Here is a 16,384-nt window from a genome sequence, read left to right as displayed (position 1 = left end):
GCTCCACAGTTTAAAATTTCAATTACAACTAATTGTAATTGAACACAACTAAACAACTAATCAGATGTTATTAAAATACATTAATTAAAGGGTAATTGCATAAATATCGGGTTCACCGTGTTGAAATTACAACACTTTTTACACATTCCCCCTCATTGCCCCAAACATTATGGAGGGCACTGTAGATGATTCAATGATGTTTTGGGGTTTAGGTCAGACGTTGAATCTTTATACCAGTTTTGAAGGTTGTGATTGTCTTGCAAGAACTGTAATGAGGAAATATGCATTGCTTGCAAGGAAAACAAATTGTCATTTCTTTAAACCACTAAATAATAAGATCAAATATCTATAAAGGCCTATGAAAATATAATATTTATTTAGTATTTACATAATAGGTAATAAATGATACCAACAAACAAATATTAATATTCAGAATAGTTAAATAAAATAGACAATATTCATGTATATAATTTAACACTGTGGCATGAAACGTTCACACTGAAAAGATTCAAGTGTGAACACCTAGCAATAAGTTTAGAATGTGAATGGAAGCAGTTAATAAGAAACAGTTGAAAATAAAGTGAAATGAAGAGATAAAAGAGTTCTTAAATATAAAATAAATAAATCAAAAGGATAAAAAGCCAAAAATAGCTAGAAAGGAGTTTGGATTAGGCAGTAGTACATTAAGCAGGCAGCAACAAAGCCAGAAAAATGAGTTAGAAAGTGCATTTAGATGAGCTTTCAGTAGGCAGAACCCTCAGTCAGTAAAACATCATCTTTTGCATTTACAATTCAAAGCTTGCAATCATTCTGCAATTAAAAAAAAACAAAAAAAAACAAAACAAAAAACCCACATATTTGTCAAAAATTAAAAACAGCCTAACTACAACATGAAGTTTAGTATGTATGTTAATAATATACATAATTATAGTACATAATAATATACATATGTTAATAATAATAATAAGAAGAAGAAGTTCAATTTATATAGTGTCTTTCTTATTTTCAGTCACAAACTCTAAGATCTGGGGGGGCGAGCAAAAAGGAGAATGTACGGGATATATCAATAGGCTGTAGTGCTGTATAGTGAGCAATGGAGGAGAAGAAGGATGAAGAAAACGAAGAAGAACTGTAATTTATAAAACACTGATTTGTAAGCACAGTTTAAACACAAGCTTTGGCAAGACCACTTAAATGACTCAGTGTTTAAGTTCCAAGTGTTTATCCTGGCAGAACTGTAATGGTTTTGAAACCACGAATAACAGCGCCATTGTTATTCATTGTGAGATTGGCATGTAACATCTTGACTCCTGCCAACTTTGGAGTGAATTTGAAGGCATTCTCCACCGTCTCTCCAGGCTTCAGCAGAACAACTCTGCAGCAAGGAAGGACAGTTAGACTTAGTGTTGAGTTAGACTTACTGTTGCAAGTGTGATTTTATCAGTGTATTTGATTAAAAATTCAGCAGTAGGCTAATGTACATTACGAGAAGTTAGAATGTAAAAGATGTTCCCTTTGACACATGCACTGAGTTTTAGACACTCCTCCCCATGACACATGGCCAAAGCATGTGCTACGAGGGGGCATAAAACCTCCACTACTTCCACTTGCCTTTCCCAAATGATGTCAAACAATTCTCAGTAAGACAATTGAGAATCAGACAATTCTCAGTAAGTCATTGCACCTATAGGTGTGGCATGAATGGTATAGTTTAGATATACTGAGTAGAAACTGACGACATCTGGGTGCAACACAACAGGCAGTTTTCTCTTTCTTTTGCTCTTTGCAATAAATGACTCAGCAACAAACATACACACCGCTGAGCCAGATAAGACAGTTTCCATTGGTACTCATGCCCACTTAACTGAAGCTAATATACTAAGGCCTGCATTCTCAAAAGTGCAGTGAAAAAAAAAAGTACTATAGCAAAGCAAGTAGCACTTTTCTCAAGAATTGAGATGACCTCATTATAAGAAAGGTTTGACTTGAGCTTCGAATGGACAATAGATGAGGTTAGATTGAATTGCAGTGAAGATGAGCTGCATAGTTCCCCCAGACCTGAACAAAGCTTTGTCCTCCAGTAGACCTGCACCAGCTACCGTCAACACACCGTTCACGGCCACCGAGAAGGGGTTGGTAAACTTCACCATAGCAACCTGGCAATTGCAGGCAACGATGGCGTCCTCATTCTCAATCTGGGTGGCGTGAAAAAAAACAAAAAACAAAAGGAGATCTTGCTACAAGACAAGGCAACTCTGTACATATCTATAAATATTCAAATCACAGTCCTAAAATCCTATAGATTTTCCATCCTTTTTCCTAAGAGTCAGGTGTGATAAAGTGGCAAACCAGTTACATTAATTATGGGCAAATATGAAATCCAGGAGTTGAAAAGCGAATATGCTGAAAAGCGACTCTCGCCCTTTCCACAGTTTGGCTGAGGGCACCCTACCCTTATTTTGATGATGGGGCTGGTGATGTTAAACTCTTCGGAAGCCAACACCCTCTCCTGAGAGGCCACATCCATTAGCACCACAGCCAGGTTGACTAGGTGATTGTCTCTAAGCGCTGCATATTGGCTGGATGAGATCTGGTGCTTCAGAATCTTACCTGAGCAAAACACAAAGGAGAAGAAATTTGACTGTAGGTATCTCCAAGAAAATGCTAACAGAAAATGCAAACTCTTTCTTGTTATAACCCTCTACTAGGCAAGTTCTTTAATGCTAAATGTATGGTATACTCTAGATCTACTGTATATGTAGAACAGGTTTCCCAAACACAGATAAGACCAATTCACAGACTGAACAGCCATTTTAATTCACAACTGGAAAACCTTTTAGTGTAGATAAGATTAATCTCTATTAGGTGTTAGGAGCTTCTGACATATATACACGTGTGCAAGAATATGCTGACTGCTAAGGTTGGATGCAAGTGTACCCACAAAACACACACACACACACACACACACACACACACACACACGCACGCACGCACACATGCACAGACACAAACACACATACTTTCATGAGGAGCAAGCTGAATGAGGTTCTGGGCCTCCCACAGGGTATGGGACGGACTGAAGTTATAGCTCTTTTCCTGAGCATTCACAAGTTCTCTCACTGATTTCCTAATGTTTTCCTTATTAGTGACAGTGACAGAGAAGGTGATGTTTTCTCCAATAACAGGCACTTTACAAAGGTGCAGTCCCACAGAAAGACCACCAGCTGTTGCTATGCACAAAGAGAAACAGATACTTTAGTCATTTGCTGTGCATTCATGCTGATCTCAAAAATTGAAAAATGGTAAAAACAGTACTCACTGCTGCTGTTTGCTGCAGGTAGTCTTGGCGCTGAAAGAAAAAATACTTAATAACTTAAAAATGAATGTTTGACATAAAATAAAAATATTTGATATTTTTAAAAAAAGCATTATAACACCACAACTTTGGTGGTACTGCACAATATATGTCACAGATAAGGTGAAATGACACACAGAATATTATAAAACAGACTTAATATTACTACAGGACCTGACTGAGGGCCGTATAACTATTTGTAGAGAAAATATATTTCAGGGATTTCTAAAGATATTTCAGGGATTTCTAAAGATATTTCAGGGATTTCTAAACACAATTTCTAAAAGTTTCTCTTTGTTCTCCCTCTCTCTCACACATCCAAATATGCACACACATTTGCAGTGTTTGTAAGTGGAGGTGATGTCCTGTGGACGGTTGGAGCCCAGGCTCTTGGTACAGATGAGTGTTCCCACTCTCTCTGTGTCCACAGTGGACGTCAGCACTTTTCCTTGGCAGACCATAAAAACGCACACGTCGGCGTTAACTTCAGCATAGATGAACGGGATGTCATAGGGCATACTGATCCGACGTTCCCGAACCGCTCTGACTGGGGCCGGGCCGCACCTGTATGCTCCTTTGATATGCCAATACACAGAATGGGAAATTCAGTTTTAACTGTTGATGTGCATTAAACTATTAAAACTACTAGTGTGTTGATGTGCATTAAACTACTTAAACTACAATTCTCACAGCGTAAAAATGTCTGTGATTCACTCTGGTCATTTTCTACAGGACTATGAAAGAGGACTGACCTCCACTTCTCTCCTGGGGAGTGGGATCAAGCACCTGCCAGCCATCAAAGCCTGCTCCCAGATCACCCCTCTTCATCCAGCACTCCACCCACACATGGAAGTTCCTGCAAAAAACAGTTATCTCAGTAGGATTTACATCATGCATTCTGGCCAAACTGTATCTATCTCGTAAACTTAAAGGAAAAAAAAAAAAGCTGAAAATGTTAGGGAAAAAATTTAGCTTTCAATGTCAGGGAAATAAGGGCTAGAGTCACTAGCTAAAATTTCAACAAGAAGAACCACAATGGAGCTCATTCTATGCATCAAGGGTATGACATTTTGATGAGTATTACAGAAATTCAGAACAAAATCCAGTAGTGTACGACTCAGCTCACCAGATGCTGTCACGGCCCTGTGGCAGCTTTTCTCCTGCTTCACTGTAGTATTCCTCAATCACCAGGTTCCCATTAGTGTCATGAGCTGAGTTAAAGCCTGTGACTACGCGACTGGGGATACCAAGGGCTCTCATGACTAATAAAGACACATAGACAGACACATTATGTTTTTTAAGACATTTTCTGACAAAAGCACATAAAGATGTAGCTTCAAAAATCGGGTCTTGTGCTCCTTTCATTTGTCTGTCAGCACCTGTGCACATGACACCTGCAAACACCCAGCACTGTCCATATTTGACTGGCTTGAAGTGGGACTGGACCCATTGCCTGAGAATGTCCCCACTGCCTGTCCATGCTGATGGGTGCACGCCAGCATTGTAGTCTTCCGACCAGTTCCCCTGCAGTACGCCACAGTCATCATTACAGTTGATCTGCTCCGAGACAATCATGGAGGGAGAGAGCATGATTGAGAGAGAGCATATGCAGGTTGAAAATGAATGAGGAAAGAGGAACTCGAGGAACTGCTCACCATAGCTGAGACCACTCGGCTGATGTAGACAGGGTCGGAACGCTTGGCGTAATCCCTCTTCCAGTCTTTCTTGTGTTCGTTGCTCACCTGTAGCAGCATCATGCAGATGTCCAGAACACCCCTCTCATACTGCAAATGCATCAGCACATAACACATCACTGCTACACCTGCCTCAACACAGCATACACCAGAACATTCCTCCATGCTTCCACCACATCACCTTACAAAATGTGACCTTCTCCATAAACCTCATTTATTATGAAAAAAATGCACATTCACTTAAGTCAATACTGTCTAATGTAAAAACCCCAGCTCTCTTTTAAACCTTGAAAGGTTTTAATCAGACCATCACCAGACTGAAGAAAAAGATGAAATGTTACACAACATTGGAAGTGCGCTTACCTGATCAAACCCCCAGGGTCTGAAGATGATGTTTTTGGCTGTTCCCTGGTACAGCAGTCCAAAGTCATTCTTTACATACTCCTCCCTCATACTCTCATCAGGAAGCCACACGGAATCAGCTGAAACACATGTACATGGGCGCTCATACACAAACACACATCCCTACAATGACATAACATTTTTGTACTTGTTTGATTTTTTAAAAAGGTGAGTAAATATCAGTGTGTGCTCAGGACTAATTAAATATGAACTGTGCTGACAGAAACGTGTACCACTTCTGTAACATAGACCTTCTGTAACATCCAGAAAGCAGAGGCTTACCTGGGCACCACGGGTTGCAGAGCAGGGTGAACGGTCCCACCCTGCAGCTGTGGGGCCCAGAGGAGGACCTCAGCAGCAGCTGGAGCTGGTAGACACCGACCAGAGCAGTGGCAGGGCTGACCACCCACACTGTGGCCTCATAAGGATGGATAGGGTCCACCATGCCCTGCTGAAAGTAGGCAGTCCACTGGGACTTAGGTGGCTTGTTGGAGAGGGTGAATGGAATATCAAAACAAAGGCCATCTGCAGGGGAGAAAGGAAGGAATGCGGAGGTTATTAATGGCGCATACATGCCTAGAGAGACAAATGACATTAAGTGGCAGTGAGATGGATAAGTGAACAAAGCCACACAACAAAACAAAAGAAAACATTACAAGGATAGCAGAGATTTCCACACAGACAGAAATGTCGATTTAGAAGCAAGATACCTAGCTTGGCTCTGAGTATCAGGTCATCTATGTTTCGCTTGTAAGGCCCACTGAACCCAATTGTAAGTTTGAACGGCTGCCCTCTCCTTACAACCAATGACCTGGAGATTAAGCCTTCTGTCCTGTGTTGCTTATGGTTCTGAGCCTGCTCCAGGTTAATATACTGAAGTTTCAAAGCTGCACGCACACACACACACACACACACACACACACACACACACACACACACACACACAAAAGCAACGATTAACCATCAGAATGAAATGGCAACACAGCAATGTTAAAAAATGAAAAAAATGGTGTGTAAATAGGATATCAAGATGCATTTCAATTTCATATAGGATTTTATCAAACAGCTAAAAAAATTGATTTGTCATAGTTTGAAGGGATGTATTCACGAATAATAAATAGTAATTAAGTAACATTTTACATTTGTAGATACACAATCAACTAAAAATACATCATGCATAGTGCTTTGGACTTTAATTTTCTACCCTAATGTGTATGCATGTATAGATGTTTGTAGAAGCTTACCTTCCATTAGTACTCTCTTCTGTTGATCAGTACCATGTGATATGAACAAAATATTCCAACTCATCCTTATATAAGGCCCGTACTGACACGCCTGTGAAGAAGCAAGATGAATAGTTTACAAGGTGACCAAACTGGTTTTGTTCACGTCAAATCAAAGTGAGAACATGTAGTCCTTTGCATTGACGCATTCCGCAGTGCTGAGGCCATACAATGGGTGCGTGCAATAGTGTTTCACTATGGGTGACTTGTGTGCGTAAAACAGTGTTCTAGGCTGACTAAGGAACTCACACCCCAGAATTTGTTCCAGTTTAGAAAAATGAGTAAGTATAACAGTGAAGTAGCAAATTGTCTGTGTCCACAGAGGTAAACAAAAGCATGAACAAAAATTCTACATTCTACACAGTGATGAGTGGAGAGAAAAGGGGGACACAGAGCCCAGCTCCTGTCCAAGGAGGACACAGAGCCCAGCTCCTGTCCAAGGGGGACACAGAGCCCAGCTCCTGTCCAAGGTGGACACAGAGCCCAGCTCCTGTCTAAGGTGGACACAGAGCCCACGTCTCTCCAAGGAGGACACAGAGCCCAGCTCCTGTCCAAGGAGGACAGAGCCCAGCTCCTGTCCAAGGTGGACACAGAGCCCAGCTCCTGTCCAAGGAGGACACAGAGCCCAGCTCCTGTCCAAGGTGGACACAGAGCCCAGCTCCTGTCTAAGGTGGACACAGAGCCCAGCTCCTGTCCAAGGAGGACAGAGCCCACGTCTCTCCAAGGTGGACACAGAGCCCAGCTCCTGTCCAAGGTGGACACAGAGCCCAGCTCCTGTCCAAGGAGGACAGAGCCCACGTCTCTCCAAGGTGGACACAGAGCCCAGCTCCTGTCCAAGGTGGACACAGAGCCCAGCTCCTGTCTAAGGTGGACACAGAGCCCAGCTCCTGTCCAAGGTGGACACAGAGCCCAGCTCCTGTCTAAGGAAGAGAATTCACAAGCTACCTAATTGTTTAATATCAATGTAAAACTTTCTATGAAGAAATTTATTTTGCGTATGGGATAAATCTGTCAGGATTTTGAAATTACCTCATCCATGCTACCTCATCCATGTCTGGTGCTAATTTCAGAGCACTTACTAACAACTGACATCAAAAACACAGTTGTAGGCATGAAGAGGCATGTCCAAATCACAAGGACACACACAAAATAGAATAGTACAACACAAACTTTGTGTAAGCACTTGGGTGTGGTGGCTGGTCAGTTGAAGGCTTGTCTGAGATTCATTCAAATGGGTTTAAATGTAACTATTATATAATTAATAATCCCACAAAACTCCACACCACCCAGTTTCCACAGAAGACACCTATTTCACAGCCTATTATTTGCAAACAGTTACTAATAAATAAGTTACCAATAAAGCAGCGAGGGAGTGGGAAAAGACAGGAGATCATTCAAGCTATATCATTCATGTGACACAAACGCATAGTTTTATAAAATGTGTACTTCTGCTTGATTAATTGAAAAAGTGTAAATATCATTTAGGACTTTCTAGTTTTGTATGGCTTTTGGCAACTTATTTTTATTTATACTTAAAAATATAACAGAACCTTTGCAAATCATCCTGGAAACTGCTTAATTTAATACAACACAGGTGGGCACAAACCTACTTGCTTGTAATTGATTTTGAAAATTTTAAATGACTTTAGAGTGTCATGACATTACCCTTCAGTAAGAAATGTTTTTGTTTGTTTAAAGGTCACACAAGTTCATTACATTCCACACCACTTGTATACATTCCAAGACAGCTGCACCTTATAGTGAGTAACATGAGAAAAATGAACTGCAAATAAAAATGATATGGATGGCTACTTTTGGGGGTAGAGATAAAGACATACATTCATTCATTGCCATACACACTCAGCTACCAGGAAAATTATTCATATTCACACATTAAAAGATAGATTGGGCTAAATTCCTTGGTCATGATAGCATGATAACATGATCTTTCTAGCATCTTTATTTGATTATATTATTTTTCACCTACAACTAGTTACATTCTAATTAAATACATGAAAGTTCAAACAAAAATGAAACTTTATATTGCATATAGTAATCTTTAACAGTGTCCCTTAACCCTGGCACTACATTAGCCACATTTCATATTTTTAGTTGTTTTCTGCTCCCAGTACACCTGAGAAAACCCAATATCACCTGTACCATAACACAGCCTTGTTAAGCTTAAAACAGGTGTGATAGAGCAAAGAAAACAGTAATACATGCAGGGCAGGAGGACCATGACAGGGAAACGGTACCTTAGTATACTTAATTATATTTGTGTTATGTCTTATCTTTTAACTGAATTTTAAAAAGCAGCACAACATTAGTAGTTAAATCAAGATGCTTTCATAGACACAGTCTGGACCATTAAATTACATATTAAAAATCTACATAAATACACTGCACATTTCATTTATTGCTTAATTATAAAATTCTCAAGCATTATGCCAGTTACTTTCAGGTTAATGCCAGTCTCCATATTAAAGCCAAAAAGAAAAGATCTGCACCCGTCTAGAGATCATGCTATTTAGTCACACCACCTTCACTGTCTGCATTAGACAGCAGGTGTGGTGCATTGCCATGCATGTGGAGTCCCAAAGCCCCGCCTATGTCATGAATTAATGACCATGTATTTGTATCATTCATATTGACTCCTCTGTCCAAATATTTTATTCATTAGGACACAATACAAGAGATCTGACCTTAAGGCAAGCAGTGTGATACTCTGGACTGCAATACCATGCCAGACCCTGTACACTGCAGTTTGTTTCCTTATATAGTGACCTCTAGTGGCTCATATGTGCATCAGATGATGGGAAAACTCCAGCCCAGTCACAAATGGCACCCTAAAACCCTTGCAGTCCTAGAGATGTTTTAATATAAATAGCGGTCCTCCTCAATTTGTGATGTGCAAGTCATCAAGAGTGCTCGGTTCAAAAGTGTGCACGGAGGATAGATTCGAATATCACAATTGCATGATGCTGCCTGTTGTTGTCACTAGAGTGCTATATAAAAACAAATCATCCTTAACAATAATGCTACTAGAGAAACGCATTTAACACTTCAATTGAATACTGAATATCATCTCTGCCCTGATGCTCAGACTGCTTGACACAAAATCATCCAATCTGATTGGTCCTGGCCTGAATCTTAAAGAATTCTGGATAATAGGTTTGTATCACATTTCTCGCCGAATGCCACAGCAAGGGAGTATAGAGGGCACTTACGAGCACCCCTTTGATCGTTAAAATAAGAAATAGGCTATGCGTCAGCCTCACACTTTTGTGGCCTGGAGGACCACAAGTGCACATGTAGGACTGGGCTTTTGCTTTGCATTTACAGCATTGAGCTGATGCTTTTATGCAAAGCAACTTACAATTATGAGTGAGTACAACTTGAGCAATTGAGGGTTAAGGGTTTTGCTCAGGAGCCCAACAGTGGCAACTTGGCAGTGGTGGGGCTCGAACCAGCAACCTTCCAATTACAAGTAAAGTACCTTAACCACTGATTTGGGTGCAAAGACAGACACAAGCTTTTTTAGAACAAATATTGGTTCTTGGAACCAGCAAACTACATTGCCCGTCATTAAAAAGAATCATGCCCCATGGGCGCACGTTAGTAAGGACTGGTGCGAGCGAGTGATGTGAAAATAATGTTAGAGTACAGAACAGACAGACTTTCAAAAGGTGTTGGAGATCATTTATGAAACTCTGTGGCCTGATGAAAGATGCCATTAGCCCCAACAAAATGACTGTGCATTCAAAATAACACTAGTAATTTCTTGAACAGCTTTGCCTACCTGGATACGTCTTCACACATGCATAGTCTAAGAAATCTGACGAAGCTTACTGAAATTCAACTGAGTAGTGCTCTACTGTTTTCACATAGTTCTTTCTAAATTAACTTAACTCAATTCTGTAAAAAGTGAACCAGCTGTAAATGACTTAATTTTATGTTCACAATGCATTTGAACTTTAAAGAGAACTTTTTTATTTTTATTTTTTTACTGATCCTCTTACCATAGCTCCTTTTAAAAACTCAGACTCCATCTGTGTAGCATAAAATTATGAGTAATGTTTTAAAGCTGGATACATTAAATACCAATGTTATTTCGTAGAGCAGATGACAGAAAACAAAAAACAACTGACATAAAATACCAAAAAGGTTTAAAATAAACTAAAGAGGACAAGCATAGAGGAGATAAATGTTGCTAGAGAAGCACATTATCCCATATGCATCCATTTTTTCAAGTTTGTTTTTAGCCATCAAGATGGTCACTGGGTATGGCAAGCCTTGAGATTTGCCATAGATAACATTGTGAAATGGAGCGGGGCTGCTTTGCTGCACAATTTCAACCATAAACAAACCATACTAAGCCCACCTCCAGAGCCAAGCTGGACTTTGTTGCATTGTGGGGTCCTTTTAGAGGCGCCCGAGTTTGTTTAAACTAGCAATCAGGCACTTTTACCACCATAAAACAGAAAACTATTTATGAAAGTGATTATTATTATTATTATTTTACTATAAAGTACAGCTTACATTGTAAACTGATGCTCTTTAAATGAAAATGTTTATATTTGGTTAGGAAATTAATGAGATGTAGTCCTCAAATTAACTAATATTTGCTTCAAAGAGCAGGTTCCTCCATATGTAGGAGGGCATGTTTAAAATAGATTTAGTACAGAATCTGATACATCCAGGCCAGTATGATGGCCGTTTCATCATTTGAAGAATCATCATTGAAAAAAATGACTTATTGTTTCTTTAACATGTTCACATATGCAAAGGAAAACATTAGTCAGTAGTCACTTGAAATGCTGAAATAGTCCAAGAAAGAATGCACCCTCAAAAGGTGGAATGCACAAGATATGAGCAGGATATGTGTTACTCTCATCTAGTTCTCCTTCCTAATAACTGAAATGTCATACAGTGCTTTGCTTTTATCTTATCATACATTATTGGACATTTACCCATGTCTATTTACCTATGGAAAGTAAAGATCATAGCAATAAAACAGTAATCAGCTGGGCAAAAAGTCTGTTCTAGCAATTCTGTCAGCCACTGGAATTCTTGGGCAATCAATTACATCAGATAGCATCATCAGTCTTACAAAACGTACATAAAATCTGATGTCTGCAAACCAATATAGATGCTTTGGGTTGGACGGAATGAGTCACAACTCATTTTAGGGCAAGACAACCCAATTGAAGCACAATCACTGTAGTGTTCTCTCAAATGTGCAAAACAGAACAGAATCAAAAGGGGGACATAATGTATATGATGTGAAAATCAACACTGATCACTCAGGATTACACTCCTATCAGTTAATTCAAGCCACAAAGAAAATATGTCAAAGGATAGCGTAGAAGGGCAATCACCCAAATCCTCCCAACAACAAAAAACAAAACAAACTGGTCTTGTATTCTTATTGCCTGACATGAGAGTTTTTGTTTAAATAATAAAAAAAAAAAATCACTGAAAGGTCACTCGCTCAAGTCTGTGGTTTGTTGTATATAAGAAAATCGGAGATATCGTGCCACACATTGCTGTCATGGTAGAGGTAGGTCATGGAGGTCTGGAGCGATGGCTGCAGGGTGTGGGGGTAATACTCAAAGAGCCAGAGCACAACACCCCAGACGATGGCAGCGAACAGTGGGAAGGGGTCTTTCTTGGGCTGGGGGACGTAGCCCTTCTCCACAGCCAGGCGGGACAAGGCAAACAGAATTCTAGACAGCAAGTACATGTTTATCTAGAAAAGAAGAAAATGGCAGTGCTAGGTGAGATTCATATGACATATGAAAACACAAAACATGTTTTTATATACACACATACATCTAGGCCTATATAGCATACAAAAAACCTACATACATGCTATAACAGCATAAATGTTAGCGCTTACTTAAGAATCCAGACATTGTAAAGTGATGGCATTGAAACATAAAATCTTTACATTTGGTTAAGGAATTAAATGCAGTCCATCAACCAACCCGACGTAAATTTTAACAACAAAAGAGGCTAAAGTTGACCCAAAAAACAAAACCAAGTAGACTCGATTCAATTTGTTCATCAGAGAATAGCAAATGTCAAAATCCACATCTCTACATTGTCCACGATTTCCCCACACCCCAAAAGATTTTGCGTGCAGCGAAATAAATAAATAAATAAATAAATAGGATAAAATAAAAAATCTCCAGGCAACAGTCCAATAACAACAAAAAACATACAGCATGAAATAACAACAAAAAACATACAGCATGAAAGAACAAAAGAACTTAGTTTCTTGGCAAGATCTCAGATTCCACAATTAATCCAAGAACAACACAGAGGCATAAGCACAAAATAGTAGAACTCAATTAAACCTGTTCATCAAAATAGTAGAACTCAATTAGACTTGTTCATCAGTGATGAATCTGAGGTGACACGGGAAAACAGTCCAGCGTCGATAGTAAATAAACTGACGCCGTCATATTAGCAAGATGGGCCACCCTCCCTCGAGTCTTGGTCCTCCCAAGGTTTCTTCTTTAATCTGCCCATGGATTTTTCCTTGCCACTGTCACCACTGGTTTGCACATTAGGGATCTGTACCCATACTTTTTCAAAGCTGCTTTATAACATTGCATGTTAAAAACAAAACACACTGTAAAAATTAATTTGATTTGACTTCAATTACTTTGTTTTTGAAGGGTGGCAATGACGCACCCACCAAATTTGTCTCCAGCCTTTGTTCTCCCCAAAATGGCAAACACCTTTTTTGCCCCTTCCAACTAGTACCTATATTCAAATTTAGAGTCCCAGTTGAACAAAAAGGCAAAGAAAACTATGAATAAGGACAAATTGCCTAATAAACTGAATCAAAATATGAAAATGGTTGTATTCAGCCCTTCACAGTAAAATTAATGAGATATTAACATAGGACATAAAAAGGGATACTTATGACACACGAGAATCACACATTCTAAAAGATATCAGTGTACACATGTATATCCAGTCCTATTATGTGGTAGTGAGACAATGCTACTGTCCATTCATGCACCATAACTTCATGGATAAGATCAGTATAATCAGCATAAACTTGTTAATCCCAACCCCCATAAACTATCTTGTAATATAATCAACTGCTTAACTCACCTGGCTGTTAATATTGTTATTGTCTCCAAATACCAGCCAACCCCCAAGACAAGCAGCTAGGAATGAGTGATATGCAAGACTCTTTCCTTGAATGTGCTCCTGAAGTGCCTGAAGTCCTTTATATGTGAACACAAAGTAGGCTAGGTTCCTTGAGTGCATATATGTGGCCTGGGCTATAGCTTTCAGTTTGGATTTCAGACTGGAAAGCAAAAGAGAAAAGACATACTGCCAGTTGTTGCTATGACAGGAATTAAGTGAGGATAATCAACGATAAATGACTGAACTGTATTCTCAGAACTTCAAAATCCCATGAAATAAATGTTCCGATTTAAGCATCCATTGAGGATTTGAATATCTATTGAAGATTTATGTCTCAAATGTTTCTTTGGAAACCTTGCGTACTACATTACATTTCAATATTTACACTTTCTCTCTCTCTCTCTCTCTCTCTCTCTCTCATATATATATATATATATATATATATATATATATATATATAATCAGAAATAGAAATGGAGTACAAAGGTTTCGAGAAAAACTGACATTTCAGGCAGAGGTCCTTCATTACCTGGGCAAAATTATGTTAATGCTCCACAGGTAGTGGCTAATTTCTGACTATATTAATCTTCTTCACCTCTTATTTCAGCGTAGTGACACTGTAATTTATGTGCAAAATTCCAAAATATGCTGACACAAATGAAATCACGAAATGATAAAATAAACAAAACTATGCAGCATATATACAGCATGCTAACAAATACTTTAAAATTATATAATATAGATATAAATATAAAATACATATAATATACAGACTAAAAATAATCTGACTGTGATTACCGTTTATCAGTGCAATTAAAACTAGGCTTAATTCTTGTAACTGGCCCAATAATTACAGAGATATTTACCTGCCACTTCTAAAAAGAAACGTCATCACAAGAGCATGTGGTGCGCGGATCTTGGCGCCGTATCTGTAAGAATGATTTGCAATGTGTTTAGCTATGACAGTGACATTAATACTAATGTAGAACTCCAGTCGGCTATACAGCAAATAACAGATATAAACAGAATAAAAAATAATAAATAAAAAAATGCAAACTGCATGTCTAGCTACTCGTCTTAGGTCAAGCTGAAATACTGAAAAAAACGTAAAACGTGCCATGATTTCGTTATGTAGCTAGCTAACGTTAGCTAGGTTAGTTGGCTGACTAACCCCTCTACAAACCGCTTCCGGAGAATAACTTCAGCTAAGCTAACCTAGGCTCTTGGTTGCGGCACGCTAATGTTAACCTCTTTGTTGCGATTAAGGGACACTCACACGGCGCCATTCCTGAATCCTTTTAGGACAGCAAATGCAGCTTTGTATTTTTTCTGCTGAAGTATACTGTTCATTGTGTAGAGCAGGGTTTTGAAAAGATCTGCCCTTGCCATGTCTGAGTACAAGTAGAGGGATTTCCTAATTGTGTGACACGAGCGTACATGTTTCATGTACAGGTCGACAAGAAACGTTCGATAAGGAAAAAAACGTTCCGTGCTATGCTTTCTGTAGGCTTAAAAATTACTACGCAAATTAATAGTGTAACAGTGTAATACACATAGACCTATAACTTAGAAACTTTAGACACTGATAATAAGTTTTTGATGCAGTTAATGGGTTATACCTAACTATATAACAAATGAATGAATTAAAAAATGTAAAAATGCATTTTTTGAATATGCAAAGAACATATATTTTAAATATATTTAAGTATCGTTTTTAAAAAAGAACCTTGTTAAAGTCACTTTTGTTGTGAAACTTAACACATTTTCAATGATTTTTAAATTCTATGTCCAATTAGGAAATTGCAGCTGAGGTACTCACATTATCTGGACCACCTCCAATGGCCACATGGATCACAAAATGATGGAAGCAATGCAACACATTAACAAATGTGTAAAGCTAAGATAATTCCAAGTTTGATGTAGTTGGTCAAAGTAAGTTTGATGTATTTTAATTTGATTTAATTAAATTTTACTTAACTGGACGTCACACTATGTTTTCACATAGATCTGTGTCCAACAAGGAAAAAAATAACTTCCTAACATTGCATAAAAAATGTGAGATGAGTCAAAAACATCTTCTGGGTGTTACAAGATAGTGGATTTATAACGATTGCTGAAATTTAAAAAACCCGATATAAATAGAGGCACTTGGATCATACAGAATAATGCCTGTATGATGGACACGAAGACATGACAGGACATGAGGACATAAGGACATGTCAGATAGGAAGATTTGGCAGATAGGAGCTCTATATGAGCATCTAAAATATTAAAAAAAAAGGTCTTTGGCTTATATACCACATCCTAATAAAACAGCGTTTCTGTAGCAGTTATATCACATTCCATACAAAATGTGATATTTCCTATTTAGTGATATATTTGGTGCATAATGATCATAACTGCAATCACTAATAATAATCCAGTGAAATAGATTTTCAAGGTTGTCAAATAAAAGTATGTCAAATAACAGTATGTCAACTTGC

At 38.6% G+C, this 16,384-nt stretch overlaps 2 protein-coding genes across 4 annotated transcripts; both read right to left on the bottom strand.

Annotated features, from left to right (window-relative positions):
- Positions 1–354: 354 nt before the first annotated feature.
- tgm5l (transglutaminase 5, like) lies at positions 355–6,772 on the bottom strand. 3 transcript variants are annotated; one of them, XM_081718459.1, is made up of 14 exons: positions 6,696–6,772; positions 6,162–6,338; positions 5,734–5,976; positions 5,413–5,531; positions 5,011–5,139; positions 4,735–4,912; positions 4,482–4,617; positions 4,108–4,211; positions 3,690–3,929; positions 3,320–3,349; positions 3,021–3,230; positions 2,453–2,610; positions 2,059–2,195; positions 355–1,375 (listed from the first exon to the last, which is right to left on the bottom strand). In XM_081718459.1, exons 1-14 carry the CDS (start codon positions 6,757–6,759, stop codon positions 1,222–1,224), a joined length of 2,079 nt encoding a protein of 692 aa, XP_081574585.1. In that variant the 5' UTR covers positions 6,760–6,772; the 3' UTR covers positions 355–1,221. The 3 variants fall into 3 exon arrangements, with proteins under 3 accessions (XP_081574585.1, XP_081574583.1, XP_081574584.1); XM_081718457.1 differs by having other exon boundaries at positions 4,482–4,912; XM_081718458.1 differs by having other exon boundaries at positions 3,021–3,224; positions 4,482–4,912.
- Positions 6,773–10,419: 3,647 nt separating this feature from the next.
- pxmp4 (peroxisomal membrane protein 4) lies at positions 10,420–15,339 on the bottom strand. Its single transcript, XM_026997262.3, has 4 exons — positions 15,178–15,339; positions 14,768–14,830; positions 13,863–14,061; positions 10,420–12,483 (listed from the first exon to the last, which is right to left on the bottom strand). Exons 1-4 carry the CDS (start codon positions 15,288–15,290, stop codon positions 12,226–12,228), a joined length of 633 nt encoding a protein of 210 aa, XP_026853063.3. The 5' UTR covers positions 15,291–15,339; the 3' UTR covers positions 10,420–12,225.
- Positions 15,340–16,384: the final 1,045 nt, after the last annotated feature.

Source organism: Electrophorus electricus, chromosome 7, assembly GCF_041902795.1.
Source record: "Electrophorus electricus isolate QZ-2024a chromosome 7, ASM4190279v1, whole genome shotgun sequence".
Classification (NCBI taxonomy): Eukaryota; Metazoa; Chordata; class Actinopteri; order Gymnotiformes; family Gymnotidae; genus Electrophorus; species Electrophorus electricus.
Note: the sequence above shows the minus strand (reverse complement) of the source record. Positions and strands in the feature narration are given on the sequence as shown.

Bases quoted from the DNA above. Each gene is read 5' to 3' on its own strand.
- tgm5l (XM_081718457.1), bottom strand. From the start codon at position 6,759: ATGAGTTGGAATATTTTGTTCATATCACATGGTACTGATCAACAGAAG. The intron at 4,913-5,010 runs GTGAGCAGTTCC...GTCTCGGAGCAG, and splicing joins GCCGAGTGGTCTCAGCTATG to ATCAACTGTAATGATGACTG. The intron at 2,196-2,452 runs GTAGGGTGCCCT...CACGCCACCCAG, and splicing joins GCCCCATCATCAAAATAAGG to ATTGAGAATGAGGACGCCAT.
- pxmp4 (XM_026997262.3), bottom strand. From the start codon at position 15,290: ATGGCAAGGGCAGATCTTTTCAAAACCCTGCTCTACACAATGAACAGT. The intron at 14,831-15,177 runs GTGAGTGTCCCT...TCATTCTTACAG, and splicing joins GGATTCAGGAATGGCGCCGT to ATACGGCGCCAAGATCCGCG. The intron at 14,062-14,767 runs GTAAATATCTCT...TTTGCTTTCCAG, and splicing joins TTTCTTTTTAGAAGTGGCAG to TCTGAAATCCAAACTGAAAG.